The following is a 27,271-nucleotide window of genomic DNA, read 5'->3' on the forward strand; positions in this document are numbered from 1 at the left end:
TTATGTGCATTACCTTCTTTCTGGACTAACATGCAGAATTTCAGTGAAAGATTTTGTGCACATCATGGAGCAGCCAACTAGGAAGGGTGGAAATGAAATCAAGCTGTTGGCTCTTTGATTTATGCCAAAGCAGGAACTGTCTCTATTTATGAAACCTAAGAGCCTCTAAATAACCTTCTTTTTTCCTTATAATATCCGGCTTCCATCTGCCATTGCAAGTGAGATAAAAACCCAGAAATTCTGTACCGAGCCATGGGATTATAGGCCTGAGCCAGGGCCCAACATGAGCGCAGGGAGGGTGAGGAAGAATCTTTCAGCAGCTCCAAACTCAGCCTCCTTAACCATTCCAACCAGTCATCCTTGGAAACTCTTCTTGCTGCTCCCCAGGCCTGCAGCACAAAGGAAGACAAGTCACCAAACAAAGCATTAATTATCCAAGAGCACAAGAAATCCATCAGCAGGCAGCATTACTTCCTTACAGCTCCAAACCCCATGCTGAGAATTCCTTTTCAATTTCCTGAAATCCATGACCTTTACCAGATAATCTGCAGGACTTAAGTCTCATGGCTAAGAAATCTTCCCTAAATGTATTCCTGCCATGATATGGCAAGTATTTAACATGAACAATCTGCAAAAATACATGTTGAGCTGAAGACACTGTTGAAACATTAGCTTAAATGCATTTAGAATTACATTTTTAAGTCCAGCATTTTCAAACCAATCCATCCCATTACTGAACTGTGTGCTGCATGCATGTACTGTTCAAACTTAGCTATTAAGTTCTGCCTTCAAGAAAATATAGAACTAGGATGTAAGAAGAGCAAAAGCAAAAATACAAAGAACGGCAGAGGCTCTGAAAAAGATTACTCTATTGGCAAGAGATTATTCATTGTGACCTAGAAAGTCTTGTTCATACCTAACAAGCAAGTGTCAGGTTACTTCACAGCCATTCACTCCTATCTTAAAAGTTGCTCAGCACCTTCTGATTTTAAAGAGTCTCAGACACTACTTTGACTTCAGTTTTGTACAGAAGAGAAAAGCAACATAAAAACAATATAAATAAATGTAGTTCAGATGCATCAGACAAAGCTCTTTCATTTCCTTAGCTCCCTCCAGTAGCAAATTCACACTATGAAGGCTCTGGTCTTACCTTCTGCAGGTTGATGGTGCTCACATGTAATTTCTTCATGGGACCTGTTTCCACAGGACCAGTGGCTGAAGTTTCTCCCTGGTTGCTCCTCAACATTCGATGCTGATAAATCAGGGGATCCTCCTCTTCATCAGCAAGAGTGTAACCCTACAATAATTGGTTTACAGTGAAGATCACACCCACACATACAGAAGCAATTCTTGACAAGCCAAAAAAAAAGAGCAAAATCTTGCAGCAAAATCTGTGAAGCAAATAACCATGTTTTGTGATAAAGATTACACCTTATAAGCCAGAGAACTCTAAACGATAAATCTTTGCTATTCAAGGTAACTGTCAAGAACTCTCAGCTCCTAGTATAAAAAGCCAAAATAAAGTACATTGAAACAAGCACTATTGCCCATTTGCCTTGCTAGTTGCTTGTTCCACACAAATTGTAAACCAGTTAGTAATTTTTTAAAATGTAAGACATTCCAGAGAAAATACTGAGATAACAAGGTCTCCTCAAGTCCTGAAACCATGGGAAAAATAGGATAAATGCACATTTAAGAGAAGAATAGACTTGTAGCCAGTGTCATTACTAAGTTCTTCCCTAGAACTTGCCATGATTTTTCTGTAGGAAATATTTAATATCAGTTTCAATTTTACAATTTCTCATTGAAACCTCAAAGTTGTATTAAAAAGCTGCACCTAAAACAGAAACAGAGCAACAACCACTCCTCATTTTATGAGTAAATCCAAGTGAAGGTTCCAGCTACATCTGTTTGAACATGACAATATCCCAAAAGTGCAAACAACTGTACACCTGTCAGCTTACCTTTACAATTCTGCAGATGAGAACATCATAGCGTTGATGGTTAATTCTGTGTCGCACCAGGACTTTGTTCACCATCGGGATAAAAATTTGGTACTGTCAAAGGGAATGCATCATAAACTTGTTACTCGGTGGCACCAAGAGCAGTAAAATTCCTTTACATTGTTTCATTGATGAGAAACCAATTCTGACAGTTTGATTTCAGTAACTCTCAATTCCAGAAACAATTAAGAGAAGAAAAATCAGCTCTCTTGGAAATCCGTGGGTACGTTACAAAACTCAACTTTAAAGCCTTGATCTCTGGGACAGTCCCACCTTTAGTGAGCTTTCAAACCAAAGAATAATTACCTTCTTTCCCAGCTGGAACACCAGAGAGGAGAGGGTGTCCATTGCAGTTGTTCTTAGCTCAGGGCTCTGATCTAGTGTTCGTACAATGGGGTGAATAATCCGTGATGCGTAATCCGTGAAATCCAGGGACTCTGTCAAGCGGTCCACTGTTTCTAGAGCAGCTCTTAAGTCAGAGCAAAAAGAGGGAAGAACTTATCTCTCAGAGTGTTAAGAAATGAATAAGAAAAATTATTAAAGTGCTCAGTCCTCCTAGGATTAATAACAATAGGAAAAAGAGGCCACCAGAACTCTGTTAAAGCAGCGAGTACTTGCAGGACAGTTTGCAAGTGACTAAAATACTGGCAGGTGAGAATCAGAAAATTTAAAAAACCCCAAAGAAATAACAACAACAAAGAAACTCAAACCAACCAACAACAATCAAAACCCACCAATAAATCAAAAGAATTAGTAACACTGCTGTAATGTCCAAACAAAAATAACCTTCCACAGAGATTTAACACAGAAAAGCTCAGGAAGGGACTAAGTGGTATTTAATTGTAAATGTTCAGCCACTGCAGAACTTGGATATCAGAGGTAAAACTACAAAGAGAGAGACTGCAAAGCCAGCAGCACTTACTTGCGAGCCACCACAGGGACATCTGGGGCATCAAATAGCTTTACAATGGGAGGTAGTAACAAATGAAGGTAATCATCCAGGTTAGCTCCAAAGAGCTGGATCGCATTAAGGAGCTGCAGAGAAAAATCACAGAACACCAGAATGTCAAAGGGTTTGAAGAGATCTTAAAGATCATCTAGTCACAACCCCCTGCCATGGGGAGAGACACCTTCTACTAGACCAGGCTGCTCAAGGCCATATCCAGCCTGACTCTGAACCCTGCCAGTGTTGGGGCATCCACAACTTCCGTGCACGACCTGTTCCAGGGTCTCAGCGCCCATGCAGTAAAGAATGTCGTAATAGCTAACCTAAACTTCCTCTCTTTCAGTTTGTACCTGTTACTCCTTGTGCTGTCACTACAGTTCCTGACAAAGGGTCTCTCTCTGCCTGCCCTATAGCTCCTTTCAGATAGTGGGTCTCCATACAACCTTTTCCTTTCCAGGCTGAAGAACCCCAACTTTCTCAGCCCATCTTCATAGGGGAGGTGCTCTAGTCCCCTTGTCAACTTTGTGGCTTCTCCTGGACCTGCTCCAACAGTTTCATGTCCTTCTTACATTGATGACACCAGAACTGTACATAATGCTCCAAGTGGGGTCTCACAAGAGTAGAACAGAAGGGGAGAATCAAATCCTTCAACCAAAAGGACCCATATGACTCAAAATCATGGATGAGATCCATTTTAAACAAGTCAGTATCTGTTGCCACATTTCTCTTCACAGAGAAAAGCAAGGCACGATTCTTCCCAAAAATATTTCTGGGTTTCACATTCTCTGAACCTCAGAGAAAGGAAAAACGATTCTTATCATTTGCTGTGTCTGTGTTTGTGCCAAAGTAGAATACAATATGGAGATTGTGATAGTGACAGTGAAGTGATGGTGTTTTGTTTCCTTGGCCTATCGGGGCCAAGCGTGTGTTTGCATCAGGACTGTTGGCTGGCAGTCACAAAATTCTGTACAGTTGTGTGCAGAGCTAAGTGCTTAGAAAATTCAGTTTAGATGTAATATAATATATATAATATATAACATATTATATATTATAATACGTAACATAATAGCTGAGCATGGCAGGCTGGTGTCACAGACATCTTTTATGAACAATCCTTTCTTTAGGATTTTTTCCTCCTGAGAAGCTGAGACACCTCAGGAACAAAATGTAACCAATGGTTATCTGCTGCTGTGGAATGCAACAGGTGCATCTGGGATTGGTCTCATGGGGTTGTTTCTAATTAATGGCCAATCACAGTCAGCTGGCTCAGACTCTCTGAGCCACAAGCCTTTGTTATCATTCTTTCTTTTTCTATTCTTAGCCAGCCTTCTGAAGAAATCCTTTCTCCTATTCTTTTAGTATAGTTTTAATACAATATATATCATAAAATACTAAATCAAGCCTCCTGAAACATGGAGTCAGATCCTTCTCTTCCCTCATCCTCAGACCCCTGTGACCACTGTCACAGGCTGGGAACACACCCACCTGCCTGGGCAGTGCCCAAGCACAGCAGTCACTGCAGCCCCACTCACCTTCACAGAAACAATGCGACCCTGGCTGTTGTCATGCATGAAGACCCGTAACATGTGAGGGATGAGCTGAGGCAGGTAAAGCTTGAATTCACCTCCCAGAGCTACCACAATCTGCTCAATAAGTAGGATGATTGTGCTCTGTATGGAGTTGTTCATAACCCAGAAGTCCTACAGAAGAAAGGAAAAAAAGGGAAAAAAAAATTCCAGCAGTTCTTCAGCTGAGCTGTACCAGTTACAGGAAAAGCAAGCTGTAGGAGTCAGTCTGTAGATAAATTCAAGATTGCAAGGAAGGACTGTACTTCCTGTTTTTAAAACACTCTGCACTTCCAGTACATTCATAGTTGTTGAAAACAACCTCTGGAAAACTGATTTTTTCCTAATCCTTCTACAAGTTTGCAAACATTTAGTGAAAATTATGTGAAATTACACCTATTTATGAACTCCAGATATCTCCTGCTAAAACTGTGTTTCTGAAAGTAGTAAGTGCACAAAATCCAAGTGCTGAAAAGAGCTCAGCCACTATCAGAACCTGAAGCTACACTTACTTCAGTTACCACCAATAACGTATATTGTAATTTGTATTTTGTATATTGTATATTGTATTTTGAAATACATTTATTACTTCAAATATATGTAACTCTGCACTTCATATGAACTTCTGAAGTACTTTTGAGAAGTTATTTGAAAAAGACTGAGCACCTTTCTGTGACAGTAAAGTACTGGTATAAAGATTGCACTCACTCTCATCAGGGTGACAATTTCATCCATGTAGGGCCGAATATGACTTCTGACAAAGGACACCAACATTCCCAGCTGCTGGAACAGGAACTGGAAGGAAGAAATGTGTAATAATCACTGTAGCTTATCCAAATATCAAAGCCACTGGGTGAAGAGTTTCACAGGCAATTGCAAGCTCATTTATCAAACAAATAGCATGCATAGCTCCCATTTGCTGAAAATCTGGGGCTAAATTCTTGGGCAGCTTCAGCTCAGCAGTTTGGGTTTTGATGGGTTTTGGGTTAATTTTTATTGTTGTTGGTTTTTAAGAGGGCAGTGGGAAGAAAAGTGATTTTGGGTTTATTGGTTGGGTTTCCCCCCAACCTGCATAAAAAAAAAAATTGCAAGCTCAAAGCCTCAGACCCTCAAGCACACAAACAGGGGTTTATATAAAGTCCCAGCAAATCTATAGTGTCAGAACAGACTTGCAAGCACAGCCACCTCAATCACAGTGTATTGTAATCAATGTTTGAAGGATGCTTCCAAAAATTTAGCCCCCAGGCTTTTCCCCCTGCCTGAAAACCAAACTGACACACATTTTAAGATCCTCCTTCTGTGCTTTTTCCCATCCCCCACAAGATAAATTGGTGAAAAGTTACTGGGGAACACAGTTAGGTCCTTGCCAGAAACACTGCATTTTTTTAAAAGATGGTTGATTACACCATTCATTCTTCACTACCAAGAACAATTTTGACTTAGACAATTTTATTTGGCTACACTATGACAGTTTTGCAATTCCTTCCACCACAATACAATTTTAAACATCCAATTGTGACAATGAATTTACTCTTTAAATTGGTATGAAATCATGTGTAAAATTGATGTAGTCTATTTTCTCTCTACAAAAAAAATAGGAAAATGTAAGTTATTGTCTACTAAATTTCATTTCTTCAAGCAGTTTTGGAAGACTACAGTCACAAAATATAACATGGAGCTCATAAAAAGAGATAACACTTTCATGAGAACTAAATAAGAAATAATCTCAGCTTCTTTAGTGAGAACAGTACACATACATTTGCTAAAGATGAACTCTGAGCTCCTGTACTGTGCCTAAATTTTGGTGTAGTGAGAGGATGCTTACATACAGGACAAGGACCTTCCTCTTTTAGGCTTTATGTCACGCATACCCACCTCAGCTCTTCTCCCCAGTACACTTTCACCATCTTCTTTTACCTGAAAATTTTTAAACAGAGTGTGCACAAGGGCATAGCTTTCAAGCGAGTTAGATCAGTCAGGTGTAAAACCTCAGACAACCCAGACATGAGGTGTTTTCCTTACAATCTGAGTAGTAGTTCAGGCTGGGAGAAAACAGCAGTTCTATAGCAGAGCTGGGATTCTGCTAAGGGAGCACCTAAAAAGCACAGCAGCAATAACAAGTGCAAACTGCCCTTCACAGCCCAGAGCTGCCTGAAGAAGAGCCTTGGCAAACAGCAGCCATCCCTGGTTAGGTGAGCCTTAAGCCCATCATCATCTTCACACAGTTTTAATTTCTTTCTATAACTGTAAGTTAAGTGTGAAGGAAGAGAAAGCACTGCTGTGGAATCAGCACCCATGTTGCTCTCAATGTTAGCAGATTGCATCAAATTGATTTTTCCTTCTCAGAGATGAGCCAAAGTAAATGACTGCACCAGAAATTTGAAGAATCTGCCCCTATAATTTAATAATACTGTTTTGCCACAGAATATTAACCCAGATCACTGAAAGATCTGGAAGCTGCACAGATGTTTTTCTGAACAAGAACAGCTTGGTGAAAACACAAAATCAAATACTGACCTACCCAGGATTATGCTCAGAAGCAGCCGCTTCAATAAAAAGCAGAGAAATTGTTTGCACTGGGCACTCCAGTAATTGCTCACAGAAGGGAAAAAGCAAAGCTGAACCTCACTTCTGCAGTGTGCTTGGCATCAACACATAGCACAGCAATGCCCAAAGCCAGCCACAGTCTCTCCAAGGAAATGGATTTTTATTTTCCCAGAGTGGAACAGGCAGGAGGGGTCCCTGGCACACTCACCTCTCGAATGGCACCGTCACACACCCGGATCACGTTAAGGAATGTTGGCATCACCTGGGGCAGGAACTGCACACACTTCAGTCCAAGAGATTTGAAAATAAAGGTGATGGCCTGAACTACCATAGTGTGGTGTTGGGACAAGGACTGGTCTCGGAAAATTCTCATCAGTGCCACCATAGAGACAGCTGGATAGAACTCATCCAGAGGGAGGTTGCCCATGTTCACCAACATCTCACTGGTGCTGTAGTCAGCTAGGAGAAAGAAGGCAGTGTCATGAGCTAGGTATTAAAAGATCTTGAATATGGGTTCAGGAACACCTAGGTGTAAGTTGAAAACATGTACACAAACAGTTGGTTAAGAAAAAGAGACAAACTTGTAACAAAACAGTTAAGATCTGTTTGTAAATGATAAAGCTATCTATCTGAAAGAAATGGAGATGCTTACAGGAATCCTGGCTGGATTTGGACTCTGAGAGGCTCACAGCTGAAGCATCTCGTGACTGATCGATCATGCCAATGTTCACTTTGTGTTTGTAAGGGTCCAAAGCACCCAGCAGCCCTAACACACGAATAGCCTGAAAAGACACAAAGAAAATCCACCAGAACTTCATCACTAAGGCCAAAGACAACACTCAAAGCCCCATACTTGAAAAGATCCTGATGATTTAAGAGGGAAGATCTGGAATGAAAGTGACTGCCTGGAAAAAACAGTGCTTTCCATCCAGCTTCTGGAAGCCATTTCATTAACTTAACACATGCACTCTTTTATTTCTGCTTCTTGCATTTTGCTCAGTCACAACAACATTCTCTCCCTCCCTGCCTCAAATCTATGCAGGCACATTTATTTGGCACCTCTCTCTTCCCAAACAGCTTTGCTAAGTGGTTGTGTGGTATGTGCTAAGTGGTTCATTTTCATACCTCTCTGCGGGTGCCCTGGTTTTGCTCAGTCTTCAGGAAGTTCAGAAGCACCTCCAGCAAAGTTGGGTACTTCCTGTATGGTTCTACAACATAACCAGTGCTAGCCACAAGCTGCCCCAGTGTCCAAAGAGCCACCTACAAAGATGAAGCCCAAAGAAGATTAGTTTTGACCAGGGAATTTATTATGCCTTCTGATACATCAGTCATTCAAGTTCTGTAAAGTTTCTTTGAGCATTTAAGGATCACACTGCAAATCACAGTCCATGGTTGGAAAGCTATAAGCAATAGTAAAGAAAGTAATAATCTACAATATCTCAGGCTGTCACAATTGCTCTCACTCAGAGGTACAATTCAAATAAACATTCAATTCAGTGAGTCCAAGCCTTCCAATAAAAACAGCTTTCTTTTCCTTTTTTTTTCCTCTGAATTATGCCACAACAGGCACTGTAAACCCTCACCTGTGTACCATGTACCATGACTATAACTCCACTAGAGACTTGAGTGATTTAAAGTTTCATCTCAGCAGCTATGATGGAATGTGTGGATATTTTGTTGCAGCTATGGTCACAGCAGCTATCGAGTTTAGCACAGATGTAAACACTCACTTGTCTTTTAGCCAGCAGGGAGGAGTCCTGTAGCATATCCATAATTATAATGAAGAGCTCATCCACCCACTTCCTCATCTCCAGCCCACTGACCTATTGAAAGACAAAAATTCATCCTTCATATAGCATTCCCAAAACCTTAACAAGCATGGCAAAGAGGTATCTGCAGCATAACCCTACCTGTGCAAGCTCCCCTATCGTAGCCAGGACATTGTTAATCACACCTGGATTGGGATCTGGATCAGGATCTTTCAGTTTCACAATCAGTGCCTGGTGGATGACAGTGGGACAAATCAGAACGCGTTTAAAGAGTACACAAAATTATCATTCCTTTTGTTACACCTGACCCCACAACCACAGTAAGAATTTCAACAGTAAAAGAAACTTGGGTGTCATAAACACAATGCAAATCTGGAATTAAATTGGGCTAAACTGCCACCCACGTGCATTCCTGTGAGTAACATCTAGACCATTTGTGGATGTAGATTTGTAGATGTACATTTGTTTTCTTTCCTGCTATGATGAAGCAAAAGAACTGTAGCTCCTGAGGGTCATGAAAGCACTTGCTGTGTCACTTCAATCCAAAGTCACCAGGAGATGTGGAGACTCTACCTTCAGGATAGGCTCCATGTAGGGACGGATGAGGCGTGGAGCGTTGGAAACCAGGTGACCCAACATCCTGGCACTCTGCTCTTTGATTCTGCCAACACCACTGTGCTCCAGCTCTGTCAGAATCTGCACAAGACACAATGCAAGCAAGCAAACCGGAAAAATAAAGACAGGTAAAAATTCTTGGCATTTCTTCCTGTCACAACTCAGTACTTGTAAAGGCTGTTCTACGTTTCACGCTGTTATAATTTATCCTAAATTAAGCTAAAATTAATTAGCATAAAAGCGATGGCTCCAAAATCTCTGTTTACCAAGAGGTACCATGCATTCACCCAAAAGCATCACACAACATTACTCCTCAACAGAGATGGAAAGCACTCTGGTCTGATGACTAGGGGTGAAATAACAACTGCTATCCTTCCTTTCCCTTTTAATACATCCACAGAGCTTCAGTCCAACCACTGATCATCAGAAAGATCTGCTGAAACCCACTAAGCTGGGCAATAACTGCTTTCCAAAATAGACTGATTCCCCTCACTCTCCATGCATTTACAGCCAGATAGCCCAGTTCTTTAACACCACCTTAGTCTCAGTATCAATGACTCTGTTTTCCCTGCAGGAATCCCTCCTCCTTACCTGGATTAACATCTTTCGAAGGAAAGGCATGACAAAGGCAGGGTTCATGCTGCTCAGGCGCCCCACGGTGCAGATGGCCAGCTCTCGGATTTCAAACACTTGATCATTCAGGGCCACAAAAAGAGCTTGCAAGTTTTCAGCCTGGGCAAGGTGAGCATCAAAGCGCTCATCCAGAGAAGCCAACACGCAGAAACGTATATCAGGGTCTGCAAGAACACATTTATTTCTCTTCAAATGCACTAAATTCCTGTTACTTTTTTTGCCTTTCCTCAAAGATTCTTCGCAACAGCTTCCCAAGAGCAAGACACTGTATCAGTGTTTCACACACAAAAACCACGACAGGTCAGCCCAGAAATCTCTGTGCTGCTCAACGTGCCCCAATAACCAAGTCAGTACAGTGCCAATCTATTGCCCCTGCAAGTGCTACTTTTGGATGCTACATGGCAACCTGAGATGAGTTCAACTGAAAGAACAAAAAAAATCAAGTACAAAGTTTCAACAAGAAGGATCAATTCCTTCCCAAACTACAAAATTTAAGGCTGTGACCCAGAACAGCAGCAAAAGGAGTCTTAGTGTTCTGCTTGGTTCAAAGGATTACCAAGGGCACATCTGGAGAATTTTTCACTAGTGTTCTATTAATACCTCAAAAATCAAGATGTGGAAAAAGAAATTGGGAGACTTGTTCTTCTAATTTACCAAGAGTGACAGATTAAATTTAGTGGCAAATATGTTCAAATTCTATTACAAATTCTACTTCTATTCACAACATCATCACCTGCTCACATGACAAAATTAACACGTGGTAGGAGAGCCCTTTTCTGTGAATCCCACACTAACCTGGGTCAGTTATTCCAACCACAAGCAGTTTGCTGAGGACATCAGCCACCACCTGCACTGCTGTCTGACTGACCACGTGGGCATGGCCACTGATGAGGTGGATGGAGGGGGTGAGCAGGCGAGAGCAGGTGCGGGCGGCCTCCATGCGGATCTCCTTGTGCTCGCTGTTCAGGAAGTGATCTGCACAATGCCGGACGAACTGAGTCAGGGAATGGCCTAAAAAGAGGAAGATGGGTGGTTAAAACACAGGTTTACACCTCAGTTACCAGTTTCACCAGAGGAGTTTAAAGAACATGCTCCCAGAATTTTTCTGCTATTTGTACTCTACTCCAATGCCCCAGTTGTTTCTATCCCGTATGCTCTTGCTCCCTGCTTCCTTATTTCATCTTGTGGGAATCCATAAAATCAGAGGGTTTTGGGAAAGCTGCAAAAGGCAGCCTTCAGAGACAGCAGAACTGTAATTAGAGGTAAGTAGTAGCCATAAGATGGGTCAGCAGAAAAATTATGTAAGAAGTAGAAAAGTAAGAACAAAAAGAACAATAGTCTGTGTATTAACGTTTGTCTAGAATAACTCCCTAAGCTGCAGAAAAGTTTATCTAGGGAGATATTAGAAGTTTTAAGCTTAATAATGGAGCTCTGTGCGTTGTGTTTTAAGGCTTACAAGCAGGTATTGTATTTGAAATAAGCAAGCATTGTTTTAACCAAAGGTACGTGTGCTTATAGTGGTTGGATGGAACTATTGTCAATGTGCTTTTGCTTTGTGTGATTGGTCAAAAAACTTTTAAAGTAAGTTGTAACATTAAATTCTTGGTCTGCTGCCTTGGATGTGAGCTGCTGGCATCCTCCCATTGTCACAGCCATGTAATGAGACTGATGCTGGAAAATCAAACAGCTCAAGGCAGTTCCCAGCAGTCCCATCCCACTGGTGGTTTGCACAGCCTGCTGTTGGTGATCCATCTCACCTTCAAACTCAAAGCTACCGAGCGTGCGCAGGGCAAGGGTGATGCTTCCCACATCACTGGCCTCAGGGATGTTGGTGAGACTGGGGGAGGCCAGCTGGTGGGCAAGGCCCTTGGGCATGCCTGGATGTCGTAGAGGCTTGTGCATCAGAACAAGAGAGAGCATTTTCAGCAGCCCATCCTGGATATCCTTCTTCAGCTGCGGGATCTGACGGCTCAAGTCGTACAGCACAGCTGTTAGAGCAGGGCTGAGGGCAAGAAGCAAGCAAAAGTCATTAGAAAAGAAACAATGATGTGCAAATTTCATCTTTTTGTTTATTTATGCCTTTGCCAATCAGAATATAATTTCCACATGAGAGCAACACCTGCAAGCAGAGCACAGGGTGCTTGTGTGAGTGAGGCATGAGGTGATCTTCCTGAATAAACTGGGTGAGCAAAGCCCCAGGACTGCTGCACACATCACTACATTAGCCAGTGTTGCTGGAAAACTGCTACAAATCTAAATGACTTCTTACACTTATGTTTTTTAAACAAAAAAGCAACTAAATTCAATTCCAGATGACAATATAATTTAAACAGCTTTGTGGTACCTGAAAGCTTTCTCCACACCTTTCCATACTAACAACTTAATTAATTCCTCCAGTAAGAACTGTCAGCTACAAAGGTGAAAGAAGCCAGGAGCAAATATTCAGCACTTCAGCTCTCCTTCTCTGCCAGTTTGATATGGCACAAGTCTGCTGGCTGTCAGATGCTGTCAAAAATTTCACAGGTTGCTGCCAAATGAGTTTGAATAGTGGAAAATAAAGGAGAATACTTTTGGACTAGCTGTTCTACAACAAGACTTCTTTACTGAGATATCAATTCTCTTAAATAACAGAGATATGAATTCTCTTAAATAACAGACACATTAACAGTTAAAATACACCATTCTTCTGAAACAGCTTTAGTGATCTTCTGAAAGATCGCTTATGTCAATTTAAAAGCAATAATCTTCCTTATCAATCTGAAAACTTTAAGACCTCACTCTGTATGGCTGACAGTGCCATCCTGCAGCCAACAGCAGAACAGATTTATGCTTACCTCAGGCCCACAGCCAGCATAGGTTCCAAAAGCTCTTTGATGTCCTGCTGGATACTGGGTCCCATGGCTCGTGCCAGCATACTAATGCAGGTGAAGACTGTGGCATCAACCTGCACAGACTTCTGTCTCCTGGAAAAGAACCACAAAAGGAGCTGCTATTTTTCAAACATCTTTCCTCATCTTCCTTCTCTGTTATCAGTCTTACAGAAACACTTCTGATTTTAATTCAAGATTTTGATGCCACATTACAAAAATTATATAAAGAGCAAGTGTTTCCACTTCTTCCTCTAACTTTCACATACTTACTTGTGGGCAAAGTCCTTTGGGGGAAGAGCTGCTTTTATGATTTCAAGGACTTTTGGTAGGTAAGCTTGAAACTCAGACCTCACTGCCACAGAAAGCAAACCCAAGGCCTGGAAGGCTGCTGTTCGCTCCTTCTCCTTCTTCACACAGCTGAGAACATGATTCATGGTGTCTGGAAGATACTGATCAGCTGCCCACAAGAGAAAACAATACAGATATTCCAATTCATTTAGGTTTATACAGCTGTGTAACATTTCCAACTAAATCTTTACAAGTGTAAAACTAGAAAACAGACACAGTAATATTAAATTTGCTGATATGATCAGTGGCAAAGGTGTCACCATATAATAAACATTTCAAACTACAGAAGGCTTTGTTTTTAAAAAGAAAAATCACCAGAATAAAAGAGCTATAAAACACCCCCACTGCAACAGGTTTTATACACATATAAGATCCAAGCATGTTGGTTTCATAGTGATTGATTGGAAATTTGGAATAATTAAGGCAAAAATTGTTCCAACCCACTAAGAGCAGCTTGGTGACTTGCTTCCAACTCTGATACTCTCCTAAACTTGCTTGATAAATCAACTAAACTGCTTTAAAGCTGGCAGGTATTTCCTAGCACATGCAACAGAGAAAAAGGAAGAGAACTCTAATAATATTTGGCATATACTGAGTCAGAGCATGAGAGAATTCTCCTCTGACATATCGAGGAGAAAACAGAAAAAGGAAGATTTTATGTCTTATGGTATTGATCACCAAATTCTGAAAATAGATTTCAATCTATTTTCTTCATCAGAGCAACATTTTGGCATCAGCTATCAAGTCACACTTATTCAGAACAAAAGACTGTCTTTCCCACAGAGGAATGTGCTCATCAGACAAGCACCACATCTGGTGTGCTGCACAAGTTCATGTGGACCAAAGAGATCTGCATAACTTCCAGCCCAAACTCAGCAACATTTCTAACATCCAAGCATTTGTCTTGTCACCTGTGAACGCCGAAGGACGGAAAGCGGCCAGTCGTGGGAGCAGATTGAGAACTGTCATCTGGATCAAAGAATTTTTGCTGGTTCTGCACTTGAGAACCCACTGGCAGACCTGGAAGGAAATAGATTTAGGCTTTAAAGGATGGCCATTGGTAGGAACACACAAATGTTTTATTACCTGTGTGCTTTTAGGCATTCTACTGACATTTGGCTTCAGAGTCCCTCAAAGAAAAGGATAATCAAGACTGCTTCCAAAGGAAATAAATCATTTGCCCCAAGACAGACAGTGACAAAGCCACAATACATTAAATATTGAGTTTTGAAGGCTCAGTTCAATACTAGCTGGTATTGCCTGCTAAGTAAAAACACAGAGTACAATTCCTCTGCAAGAACAGATGTTGAAAATGTTGGGAGACAAGAACAAATACATACTTGATCAAATTTCTCTTCCATTAGATCCCTGCAGCATCGACTTTCTACCAGAGTAGATTTTACTGGGACAGGTGAGGTTGCAAAACCCATAATTCCTTGGTGAGCACTGTACCCCAGGAGCCCAGCCAAAGCATTTGACTGAGAGGGCTGAAGAGACTGAAAGCTTGTGAAGGGAGTGATGTGGCGAGGCTTGGTACTGAAGCCCATGAGGTCTTTGCAGTACTTGTCATGCACAAGCTGCTGCTGAGTGATCTCTTCCATCTCCTCTCTAAGGCGCTGGACAAAGTAGAGAAACATTAAAAAATAAAAAGTAACTAAGATACTCTCAGTACAGTATTACCCAAATCTCCTGAATAGCATCCTGTATAATCAGTGTTCAAATGGTTGTAAAATATCAACTGAGTAAAATCCAGCAAAAATATTTGAGTATCTAACATGCAAGAGAGTCCTCATTCCATAGGAAAAAAAAAAAAATTCATTGTATTTAATCAAGTTAATAGATTTTCTGTTGGAGCTTATTACCTCCTCAGCCCAAACTTGTCCCTTTTATTTCTCTAACACACTTTAATGCTCGACTCCATGCTCAGATGAGTTTTCCACCCAACAACCCCACTGCAACACTATGGGACATTTCCACAGACTGCAGAGTTGCTATAGCCTCTCAATCAATGCCCATAATCAGCCCCTGCTCACCTCTCCCTCCATACTGCTGATTCTCACTAGCTCATTGAGGATCAGTAAGGCACCATGGATTCGGTCATCACGATTCATTCCTTTCTCTTTGGCCAAAGTCTCATCAAAGCCCTTCTCAGCCTCTTCATATGTATGCTTGGGGGAAAAGACAAAAAATGTCAGTGACAATGCAGAAACAAAGTCTGTGGAAATGAAGTAGTACTGCCAGTCAGGAGTTACTGACATTCTGAATTTTCCAAGAGTAGCCACAAACCTCAACTGAGTCATAAAAGAAGTATAATGCAATAAAATTCTGATTCACCCAAAAGTTGTGGACTCTGCTGCAGAGCATTTTCAGCAGCACTAATGAAACACCATGGTATCAGCTTCATCACTATTTGCAGCACTTATTTGATCACAAGAAATCCAAATTCATAACATTTGACTGCACTGCCCGAAACTTACTTGATATCACCAAGCTTGAATTCATGTGACAATGGCAGCAAAGCAAAGATTCAGACAAAAGAATTCTTATCTTTCTCACTTAAGTTTTATCTACACTAATAAAACCCTCTACTAGTAAGAGATGACACTAGATAATTGCATGGCTATAAAACTAGGTCAAGTTCAACAGCTGAAGATGAGGTGCAGATAGAACAATGTAATCTTGAAGGTGTTAAATCTTGCTTACTTTTGCAGCAGTAGGCTAAAGGAGCTACTCACTTTGGAAGCCATTATATTTCCAACCCTTTCAAGGAGAGGCAGTTTTTTAACTGACAAAGGTGACAGGTTCTTAGCTCAGCCAGCTCTTCTGAAAACTGGCACTTCAACATCTGTATTGCATTATAAGGGGCTGCTTCAAAACAAAGTTATTTTCTTACTCTGTACCACTGGGGCTTCTGCATCTCTTTCGGCTCCCGTTGTGTGGTGAGGATAAGGCAGGCTCTTAAGGCAGAGACAGCTCCCTCTCGGATGGCCTGCTTGGGATCCCACACAGCCACAAATATATTGTCAAAGAATGGCTGCACTTGTTGGAAGAAGAAGGTAGGCACGCTGATTGCCAGCTCCCTCAGGACAAGGACCTGCAGGTGGGGAGGGAAACAGTAACAACCTGAAAGATGAGCACACAGACACAAACCTCATAACTTTTACAGTGCAGCACCATTTGTTTACACTGTGGATGTCTGTGAGCTGTTTCCATCCCCACACTCTGATAATTCCTAGCATAGCAGTGTCTTGGTCTTCATTAGTCACTCACTGGGTTCATGGAGAAGCAATGAAGCAGCACGCTGTCTGCCATGAGAGCATGACAGATTCTCAGACATGGACTGGCAACCATTCCCACCCTGACCAAAGCTCTTCTGCAGATTTCTGTGCATATTTCCTACCACTGTTCACTAATCCCAACTATTTCATGACAACAAAAAAGGCATCACTTACAGCTGCATGTCTACGACCTTCATTCCTGTCAGCTCCCAGCCACTCCAGAGCTCGTTTCACCTCAAACTCCACATACTCAGCTGTGAAGGTGTCACCAGCCATTGCAAGCCTCCCAATAGCCTTGGAAGCCATCTCCATTACAACAGGGTCATTGGATGGCAAGAGGTTCCTCAGGTAGTTGGCAAACCTGCCGATACGGGTGGCATTACCTCCTTCAACACCGATAAGACTTGCTGCAGAGAAAGGGAGCAACGCTGCAGTTTTCATGTGCTGCAGTTCTCCCCAAGAGTCAGTGAGGCAGACAGTAGGTAATCCCTGGATGACTGCTAGTATTCCCTACACATTCCTTAAAGATTCCCATTAAGCCCCCCACTAAACTACAAATCCACAGGAAAAAAAAAATCAAGCACAGGAAAGGGCCACCATTCTTTTAAACCTGAACTTTTTAAGTGAGTGGAAAAATGTGTCGGGTAGCCTCATAAATTTTCCCCATTTTTAGTTTTAGAAGAGGAAAAAAATCATTCACCCTGGGACCACAGACCTGTTCCTAATAGAAAGACATCCATCTGCATGCAACTACTGTAGCTAGTCCTCCTCACGAGAAAAGCCAAAGACTGAACAGCCCAAGGAAATGCTCTCCTCCTCACTCCTAGACAGTCTCTCCAGGCAAGGGTGGAGGCAATTCAACAGACACCAGCATGGCAGAAGCTTTCATTGCCAGTGCCTGGGCTGTACTTGTTTTATAGATAAAGTGTCCAGGGCTGTCAAGCTGGCACCTTTCAACATCACTAAATTCACAAAACAACTTGAATGTGATGCTGTCAGCTTAAGAACTGATGTTATCAATAAAGATTTCTCTAAGGGATTTACGCTGCCTTCAAACACATTGGGACTGGATGATTATGTTTATGAGCCTAAACCATAAACATCTCTTTGGCTGTTTAAGAAGTAACTGCTACAATACAGGCTACTTGCCTGGAAGGCAAAGTATTTATGCAGGCTGACTTCCCCAAGAGTGGAGATTCAGGCAGCTCTGCAATCTCTGGGAGCACACAGCCAGAGCCACTAATGGAGAGGCTGACCAGAATGAAAGCAGAAGCTCTGTGAGCCCCTCTTGGGGATGGAAGTTGCTGTTATGAAGCCAGGTAAATTTTAATAACAAGAATCTCTCCAGATGGAAGAGAGTTGAGAAAGTCAGCCTACCCTGAAACATATAAAGGGGCAGCACAAAGTGTTCTCAGCTGAGCTCCAGAACAGCATTTTCATGTGCTCAGCATTCACATTTGATGCTCAACTCCCAGAAGAGCTCAGGGCCCATTAAGTACCAGGTTCTCAGCCACTCTCAGTAGCTCCCATGCTGACACTTCACACAGATTTTCAGAGCCAGCAAGCAGAACACACCCAGTATCCTGAGCTGTCAGACATCAGGCCCCAACTAAAGCTTATTCCTTTTGAAAATCTGTCCCTAAAGGTAGTTGCATGAAGAGCAAACTCAGCAGAAGCATTATGCACTTTCACTTACCTATAGCCAGAATGCCACCCTTCCTTTCATTTGCATCAGAGCTAGAGACCAGCTCAAATATGTGATGGTTCAGCTGATCATAAAACCTGGTAGATTCTTCCTGACTCATCTGTAAAAGCAAAAAGTTCAAATCAGCTTTCAGCATTCTCTCTCTCCCTCCTGCTCCAAAACCTCCATAAAGACAATGCTTCTTATGCCATTTAAACAGAAAGAAATTAAATCAATCATACATTACAAGCTCAAAATAGTTTCTCTTATTTGTGAGCTATATGCAGCAAGTTTACTTATTCTGGTACTTGACTGCCTTTTGTGCCACCAACTTGCTCACCTCTCCTACATGCCAGGGGGCAAAGACAAGCTCTCTGCTGCGCCCCATCTCATCCCTAAGACCAGCTTCCATATTCCAAAAATCTCCACTGCCAAGGCACCCAGCCCATTCCTCTACACAAGGAGAAATATTTCCATTTGTAGCACTCACCTCACGCAGCTCCATGGTGACATAATGCTGCAAGTCCTTGGCAGCTTTGGCCCTTGTCTCTTCGCTGCGACTCTTCAAGCCATTGGCAAATTGTTGGAGAATGGACACAGTACCCGACATGGTGGCACTGTGCTGGGGCTCAGGGGCATCAAGTCCTGTAAATTCTTCAGAGACACATTTTTTACTGCTTGAATTGAAATCTCCGAGCTTCTTTCTTAAGGCTGTCCCTCCTGGCTGTTCCCAAAATACCCATAAAGATGCTGTGTTGGTAGACCGTAAAATTACAAGTAATGACTATATTCCTTAGGCATTACACTCCATGATAAAACTGTATCATCCCATATCAGGACCCCCAACCTATTTGTTCTCTAGCTCCTTAAATACCAAAATACATCACAGTAGGCCAAGTCCCCTAGGGTGATCTAATCCTAAATCAGGGGTAATGCAACAGCTGAAAACCAGCAGGGTGAAACTAGGGTTTGTAATTACCTAAAATAAGTAAGCACAACCATTCCCAGGATTATATCACTATCATATGCCCTCCCTGAACACTTTCATCCAAGTTTCTTCACAGAAATCTCAGCGTTACACCAACACAAGGAAGACTCAGCACTGGCAAGTGTAACATTCTCCAGGAGATATTTAGAGATGGGAAGTCCAGTTATAGCAACGCCAATCATTGCAACACGGGGGTTCCTAGCATAACACATAAACAAACTTTCTCAGCACCCTTTCTTTATATCAAAAACATTTCAGATGCTTGACGCTCCCCCCCCTCCCCCCAATATTCAGATTATATAAGACCAAACCAAGCACTAACACCAGAACTTCAACTGCTTCTCCCCAAAGACTCCACACGCAGTCACAGACATCCAGCGGGACCATAGGCGAGCTGGCTGCTGGCAGGAGCCCAGCAGAGGCTCCCCGGATCAAAAAGCAGCGGAGGGATTGCTGCTACCCATCAACCCAGCCCGGGGGCAGTTCCTGGGGTTCCCTCAGGGCCACAGAGCGCAGCGGGCAGGACGCGGCAGGCCCGAGTGCGGGGGGAGCCCCGCAGGCCGAGAGTGAGGGAGGGGTGAGGCGGGGCAAGGCGGGCACAACCGGCGGGGCCGCGGGGCCGGGAGCTCGGGCAGGGCGGCCCGGGCAGGAAGCAGGAGGTGAGGGGAAGGGGAGCAGAAGATGATGAGAGGCACCGACGCTCTCACTCACCCGCCGCCGCCTCCCCTACTCCGGGCCCCGGGCCCCGTGCCTGCCCCGCCGCCGCGCCTGCAGCGCCGGCGAGCCGCGGCTAGCCAATAGGATCCCGGGAACGCCGTGATGGGCATCACATCTGACCAATAGAAAAAGGGAAAGGGGGAAGAAGCGCTCGAAGCTCCGCCCCTTCCCCAAGGAACCGCAAGGACAGTCGGGTTTTGACCAATCATCAAGGCAGTAGTGGCTGAGTGGCAGTGTCTCTAACCAATAGAATAGCTGGGCTTACTTAGTAGGCCCACCCTGCCGATGCCGGCTTCCGCCCTTCCGTGAGGTGCCGGCTATGGCCGGGCTGCAGCATGGGTATAGGGTAGAACAAGCGGCATCATCTGCTTGGGCTTATGTGTCGCGTTTGATGGATAGAACACTCGTTGGATAAAGAACTGGCTGGATAGCCGCACGTAAAGAGTTGCGGTCAGCGGCGCATTGTCCGCATCGAGACCAGGGACGAGCGGTGTCCCTCAGGGGTGGTACTGGGGCTGATAGTATTCACCAACTTCGTCAGCGACAATGGGATTGAGGCACCCTCAGCAAGTGACACCGGGCTATATGGTGCTGTTGTGGAAGAAGAGACGGTTTTGTGGAGATCTCAGAGCAGCCTTTCAGTATCTGGAGGGGCATACAAGGAGGAACTCTTAACCAGGAACAAGGGGGAATGGGTTCAGGCTAGAAGAGAAAAATGCCGGAAAATGTTTGGGGAGGTCCTGGCATAAGTTGCCTAGAGAAGCTGGGGCTGCGCCACCTATGGAAGTGTCCAAGGCCGTGTTGGATGGGGTCTGGGCCAGCAGGAGGTGTTCCTGCTATGGCAGGGGCTGAAGCGAGATGAACTTTAAGGCTTTAAGGTCCTTCCCAGCAGAAGCCGCGCTGCGGGTGTGAGCCGTGAGCGCGCCCTGCGCATGCGCAAAGGGAGCGGGGCGCTGCCGTGCCCGGTGTGCTCCGCTGAAAAGTGTCCGGCCGTGCCCGTGACAGCAGCAAAGGCGGCTGTGTCTGCGGCAGGCTTCGGGCGCTCCGTGGCGGCTCTGACATTAATCGTGGTGCTGCCGCGTGCTGCGGGGTGAGCCCCTCGCCGCCGCGCATGACGCCATGGGCCGCTTAATTTTCCTTTTAATTTGTCCACTGGGAGGTGCCGGCAGGTGCGGAACTCTTCGCACACGGCCGCCGGGGTGGCGAGGCCGGGCGGGCTGGCGGTCGCGCAGGGCGGGTAATGGCGGCGCCCTGGCATCTCCCTCGGGCCGCCATAGCGGCGGCGCCTCTCGCTCCCCCCGGGCCCCGCTAACGCGCGGCCCTGCCCCTCCTAGGTGCTGCTGCTTCGAGACGGCGGGGCGAGCATGGGACCAGCAGAGCTGGTGCAGAAGATCAGTATCAGCGCCGAGAGCCCCCGCGGGAGCGAGAGCGGCGGCGCGGCCTTGGCGGGCGCTGACGGGGCCGGCGGCGGCAGCTGGAGACACAAGTGCGCGGCCTATGTGCTGGCGCTCCGGCCCTGGAGCTTCAGCGCCTCGCTCACCCCTGTGGCGCTGGGCAGCGCTCTGGCGTACCGGGCCGAGGGAACGCTGGACCCGGGGCTGCTGCTGGGAAGCGCCGTGACCGTCCTGGCTGTGCACGGGGCCGGTAACTTGGTGAATACCTATTACGACTTTTCCAAAGGCATCGATCACAAGAAGAGTGATGACAGGACATTGGTGGACCAGATTTTGGAGCCGCAGGATGTAGTCCGGTTTGGAGTCTTTCTCTACACCGTGGGCTGTATCTGCGCTGCTGGGCTCTACGCGGTCTCGACGCTGAAGCTGGAGCACCTGGCCCTGATTTACTTTGGAGGACTTTCTAGCTCCTTCCTTTATACCGGAGGTGAGTGTTGCATCCCGTTTCTTGTGAATCTGAATGTAGAAGTGATAGAATCAGCTGAATTGTCAAGAGGTTTCTAAAAGACACACCTGATCTATCTAGTGCACTGCAATAAAATATTTGTGGTATTTCCTGAAGCACTGGTGTGTAAACTTGTATTCTTTGAATTGAGTGTTATGGGAAGAGTTATACCAAGATCTTCAGTTGGATAATGGTGTTGAGGCATTATTGTTTACATATATGGCTTTCGATGCTTATCAGAACTGTTGCTGAATCTTTTTGTGAAGTTTATCTCATATCCTTTAGCAGTGTAGCTAATGGCATATTTTCTTTCCTTTGGTGGGAATGTTACTTTGTTTTGGAATGTTTCATTGTTATTCTTTAGATGGAGCTTCACTGCGAATGCTTTATAGTACAGTTTGTGATTCTTCTTAATAAGAACAAGAATATTTTATTGTCTTCCTGTGTTGGATAGATACAAACATCATTAGTAGGAGAAGAAAAAGCAACTTAGTTTCTAACTGTCAGACTTTCAGTTATGTGTGTTTCCCTGAAAGGGTCTTGTCAGTTTTGCATTTTGTTCTGAGCATTTTCTGTATTTCTTCAGGATCAGGTTCTAGTATGCATGACCACACTAAAAAGTACCTTATTTCTATAGGTTTCTGCAGAGACAGGTATTTCTAGGTGGGTATTAAAACCTGGCCTATTGTATTTGCTGGGAAGCCCCAATGAAGGCAGGAATGATGCATCTCACTCCATGTTCTCAGAAGGCTAATTTATTATTTTATAATACTATATTAAAGAATACTATACTAAACTATACTAACTAAAGAATACAGAAAGGATACTTACAGAATGCTAAAAAGATAATAATGAAAGCTTGTGACTCTTTCCAGAGTCTCTACACAGCTTGGCCCTGATTGGCCAAAGAGTGAAAACAACTCACAGCAGAATCCAAAGAAACAATCACCTGTGGGTAAACAATCTCCAACCACATTCCACACAGGAGAAGCAAATGAAATAAGAATTATTTTCCTTTTTCTCTGAGGCTTCTCAGCTTCCCAGGAGAAAAATCCTGGGCGAAGGAAGTTTTTCAGAGAATGTGAATGCCACATTGGCCCTTAGTTTTTGTTACATTATTTGTCTGGAGAAATTCTTATCTCAAAAAAGAAGAAAGAAATAACATGTTTCTTGTCCATAGCTGCATGTGTTTTGGTTGTTTTGTAGTATTCCTATGGGAAAGGCTGAACTGTTATGTCATCCGTTCTCTTCTGCCATTTGAATTCTTTAATAATGCTTGATTTTATTCTTGTGTCTTGCCACAGGAATTGGATTTAAATACGTTGCCCTTGGCGATGTGGTGATCCTGATCACCTTTGGGCCCCTGGCTGTGGTGTTTGCCCATGCAGTGCAGGTTGGTTACCTGTCCCTGACCCCCCTGCTCTACGCTGTCCCTCTGGCCCTCAGCACCGAGGCCATCCTGCACAGCAACAACACCCGGGACATGGAGTCAGACCAGCAGGCTGGGATTGTCACCTTGGCCATCCTCATTGGCCCCACCTTCTCCTACATGCTCTACACTGTGCTGCTCTTCCTGCCCTACCTGATTTTCTGTGTGCTGGCCACACGTTACACCATCAGCATGGCACTGCCCCTGCTCACCATCCCCATGGCATTTTCACTGGAGAGACAGTTCCGGAGTCAGAACTTCAACAAAATTCCTCAGAGGACAGCCAAACTCAATCTGCTGCTGGGGCTTTTCTATGTTTTTGGCATTACATTGGCACCAGCTGGTGCTCTGCCCAAACTGTGAAAAGAGCTGTAGGGTCAGGCCTCATAATTCACTATTCATGCCAATTAACATTGGGTGTTATGAATAAATGGCCCATTATGGACAGTGAGAAGAATGGAAAGACCACCTTGCACTGTTAATAGTGAATGTTATGATTTCTGGTCTTGGATAGCTTATACAACACAGCTTATACTTTAAAAAAGTGATTTATCAGTTCTTCAGAAGGGGAGAACTGTGTGGCTTTGCTGTGAGGAGCAAGGTGACATAAGGTCAAGGAAATGTTTAAAGAACCTCATCCTTCTGCCACCTAAGTCAGTTCAATGAAAGACAGAGCCTCAAATCACCCTCTCCATTCACTTCACAAGCACAATGATTCCTCTTATCACTTCTTTTCTTATAGTGGTGAAGGAGTCCAGTGGCTCCCATATGGGAATCAGAAAACACTGCCAAATGTTTAGTATCACAATGTAGGTGCCATTAATTCACTCTCTTGTAAGTGTATTTCATCTTCATCTGTAGTATGTTTTAATTTTTGTTTTGCTTTTCCTAGCCAAATTTTGAGCTTTTATTTCCAAGCCACTTGAAATGCACTAGATACTGATTCATGAACTATTGCTTCTGCTTGCCCATATAGTCTAGAAAGAAATATCAAAATTACAAATCTCTGTGGGTTGTAGTGCTGAAATGGAGCACGAATAGCCCACTGCCCAAACTTTAGGCCAAAACCAGTAAATCTGTATTCTGCTACAAAAGCTGAAGCTGTAAATGCAAACCATGCAACTGGAAAGCCCTTAATGGGTAGAAAAACAAACGGTTTCCATTTTTGTATTTGCATAGAATTCACTTTCTGAAATTACAGTTTTTGAGTTAGGGGGAGCTGACAGAGTGCCAAATTTCTCTGAACAGCTGTGGATTAATGGATACATAGGTGGAAAACAAATTCTTGATGTTAAAATAGCTTTTTTTTTCAATTTAATTTTCTCTGTTTATTTAGACTATTATTCACAATATTATAGTGAAATATGTTATTGTAAGAAGCCCAGTTCACCAAAGAAGAAAGATACAGTGTTAGAAAAAACAAATCTGGATTATTGCATTGGCTCTGCATAAAAATTAGGACTGGAAATTGGAATAAACCAATTTTGTTAACAAGATTTTTCCTAATGGAGTCCAGAGTTTGTGTCAATGAATCACAATTAAGTGATCTCTGAAGGGAAGTTCCCCACTCTATACCTTACAGAGTAGCTTTGTTTTCTCCTGCAGATCTTGCCACTTGCTGTTCATGTGGCCCTTTGAAGAGTTGATTGTTTCAGCAGCTATGCAGCTGTGTGAAAAACATGCCAAACATCATGGGGAAAATATGTGCCTTCCAGTGCAAAGCTGGATTTGATCCACACCATATTACTTAGTGGCAACTGAATTCTCTTCTGTGTTATTCAGTACCTGTACACAGGTTTTCCTGAAAAGCTTCTTTGCAGGAGCTGTGATAAGCTGAGAGGAATTGACACAGGTGTTGAACTGGAGCTCCTAGTGCCAGGTCACAGCCTTGCAATTGAACAAGAGTGTGTGTGTGAACCTTTTACACACCAGCAATAAAGTAGCCATAAACTCACATGGTGTTAACCTGCTTCTGTCACAGGTGAGTTGTGCCCTCGTGGTGTAAATCTGAAAGAGCCAAGTGTCCCTGCCAGGTTGTACTGGCAGCAGTAAAGCTGAGTTGATGGTACCAGATTACATGGTACAGCTATCTAGAGATTATTTTATGGCTTCATGTTATCCAGTGTTACCCAGCAGTTACACCTGAGCTGAAGTTAATGGGGAGGAGTCTTTGCAGGTCTATTTAACGAGCCACAGTTTCATCTTTTATTTATTAAAATGGGCAAATGATCTCTCTAATCTGGCTAAGCATTCTGGACAAGAAGAGATGCACTTCAGCAGCTGCTTTCTACAGCAAAATACTTGTTAGGATTAAAAACACAAGGAGAAAATGCAAAAGTTCAGCTTGGATGGAGGGGGATATGCAGAAGGTTTTGGAAACTATTCAGTGCAGATATGCACAACAGAGTTTCTACTGTTGCTTCTTTGTGGACCCACATAATGAAGAAGAGCCTAGCTCCAGTATCCATTTCACATTTCTGCAAACCAAAAGCTTTTGTAGGGATAAGTAAGGGCTGAGCTGACAAATCTGTTAACCTTGCAGTTGGGGATATTCAAGTTGATTGGGTTAATCCTGCCCTTTGTAGCAGCTGTGTGCTTCATTTTAGGATAGCTTGGTTTTTAATAACTTTCCATTTCAAAGAATGGTTAGTTATCCTCTCTCTACTTTTTTTACAAAAACAAGAGTACTCCAGCTAAATTCCTTAAAGTAACTTGGCTTGTATCTTTGATAACTGTAATTGTAATAATGGGAAGATCATTGGAGTATGTAACTCTTACTGTATCTTGACTACCCTTTCTTGGGTAGGATGTCTGCTTAGGGCTGGAAAGGACCAGTGCTTTTTGTTGCTAAGATGAAACAGCTCATTATTACAAAAATACATGTGTGGAACACTTTCTGAGGTAGGGGGAATTAAAAGTATTTTAAAAGTAAAACTGAGATGAAAATTTGGTAATTTCTTACTAGCAGATGCTGGTTGCCTCCAATTCCCTCTCTTTGAAAAACGGTATCATTCCAGGTTCTTGAGGATATTAGTATAACTAACACATTCTTCATCATGGTTTTGATGAAGTCATTTAACTTCTCTGTGTCTCAGAAAACAGCTAATTTTTGCCGAACTTACAGGGTTGCTGAGCTGACATCGTTGTCATAAAGAGCTTTGAAAGTAAAAGGTGTTTTATCTCTGTGCTTTCCAGAAAACTTGTTAGTACTAGAAAACATTTTAGATACAAACTAACATAAAGGGTGACTTAACCAATGTAATTAGGCCAAAATAATCTTCATATATAATCAGTGAGTGGTAAGAGAGGTTCATTTCTTGGTTTGCTTTGTGATGAAGATGCTGGGTCTCTTCCCCTACCCCACTTTTCCCTGTCCCATGCTACTTTCCCTGAATATAAACTTTAGAAACTTCTTTCAGGTCACTCTTGATGAGCTGTATTGCAGTGTGATGAATGTGCACTGGTAGATGAACTGATCTGTAGCCCATCTGTTAATGTGTTCTAAAGCACCTCCTGGCCTTTCTTCTTACCCAATAAACTGTCTGAATGTTACTCAGTAATTATGCTATGTTTGATTCTTTTATATTGTCAATATATCAAGTTGTATTTTTACACATGGATTAAAACATGGTCACAAAAGAAAGGAGGTCTTCATCTGTGTATTGGTTTGAAAAGACAGGTGTGTGCTGAGGAAGGCAGGAGCCTTCCCTAAAATGGAAAATGTAAGCCCTCTCCCTCCAAATTGTTATAAATTTGAAATTAAAGGGGGCTCTCAGGCAAAGATATGGGAGCAGAAATAACAGTTCTTTATTAGGGAAGAAAATAAAAATAAAATAAACAATGCAGTAAAACAAAACAACACTGACAGAGTCAGAACCCAGCCTGACGCCCTGTGGGTCAGGCTGTTGGCAGCAGTGCCATTGGAATTGTGGCTCAGCCCTCCTGCAGTGCCAGGGCTGGTTCTGCTGGAGCAGGGATCC

General features: G+C 43.3%; 2 protein-coding genes across 2 annotated transcripts in view; one reads left to right on the forward strand and one right to left on the reverse strand.

Annotated features, from left to right (window-relative positions):
* MTOR (mechanistic target of rapamycin kinase) overlaps nt 1-19,987 on the reverse strand; it is a 71,769-nt gene extending 51,782 nt beyond the window's left edge. The window contains exons 1-26 of the mRNA XM_066563872.1: nt 19,958-19,987; nt 18,749-18,912; nt 18,271-18,379; nt 16,749-16,981; nt 16,190-16,390; nt 15,330-15,464; nt 14,637-14,912; nt 14,208-14,316; nt 13,219-13,405; nt 12,913-13,041; nt 11,836-12,080; nt 10,874-11,089; nt 10,037-10,242; nt 9,404-9,526; nt 8,972-9,061; nt 8,792-8,884; nt 8,187-8,321; nt 7,714-7,843; nt 7,270-7,520; nt 5,223-5,309; nt 4,482-4,649; nt 2,926-3,038; nt 2,310-2,472; nt 1,965-2,057; nt 1,151-1,297; nt 247-389 (exon numbers count right to left, since the gene is read on the reverse strand). Of these exons, the coding sequence (XP_066419969.1) occupies nt 247-389; nt 1,151-1,297; nt 1,965-2,057; nt 2,310-2,472; nt 2,926-3,038; nt 4,482-4,649; nt 5,223-5,309; nt 7,270-7,520; nt 7,714-7,843; nt 8,187-8,321; nt 8,792-8,884; nt 8,972-9,061; nt 9,404-9,526; nt 10,037-10,242; nt 10,874-11,089; nt 11,836-12,080; nt 12,913-13,041; nt 13,219-13,405; nt 14,208-14,316; nt 14,637-14,912; nt 15,330-15,464; nt 16,190-16,390; nt 16,749-16,981; nt 18,271-18,379; nt 18,749-18,868 (3,902 nt within the window). The 5' untranslated portion in view covers nt 18,869-18,912; nt 19,958-19,987. The remainder of the gene's footprint in view (nt 1-246; nt 390-1,150; nt 1,298-1,964; nt 2,058-2,309; nt 2,473-2,925; nt 3,039-4,481; nt 4,650-5,222; nt 5,310-7,269; nt 7,521-7,713; nt 7,844-8,186; nt 8,322-8,791; nt 8,885-8,971; nt 9,062-9,403; nt 9,527-10,036; nt 10,243-10,873; nt 11,090-11,835; nt 12,081-12,912; nt 13,042-13,218; nt 13,406-14,207; nt 14,317-14,636; nt 14,913-15,329; nt 15,465-16,189; nt 16,391-16,748; nt 16,982-18,270; nt 18,380-18,748; nt 18,913-19,957) is intronic.
* Nucleotides 19,988-21,242: 1,255 nt separating this feature from the next.
* On the forward strand, nt 21,243-26,851 carry UBIAD1 (UbiA prenyltransferase domain containing 1). The gene is made up of 2 exons (XM_066564128.1): nt 21,243-21,844; nt 23,167-26,851. The coding sequence occupies exons 1-2, from the start codon at nt 21,328-21,330 to the stop codon at nt 23,652-23,654; spliced, it is 1,005 nt and encodes a 334-aa protein (XP_066420225.1). The 5' UTR covers nt 21,243-21,327; the 3' UTR covers nt 23,655-26,851.
* Nucleotides 26,852-27,271: the final 420 nt, after the last annotated feature.

This window comes from Molothrus aeneus, chromosome 21 (genome assembly GCF_037042795.1).
Source record: "Molothrus aeneus isolate 106 chromosome 21, BPBGC_Maene_1.0, whole genome shotgun sequence".
Classification (NCBI taxonomy): Eukaryota; Metazoa; Chordata; class Aves; order Passeriformes; family Icteridae; genus Molothrus; species Molothrus aeneus.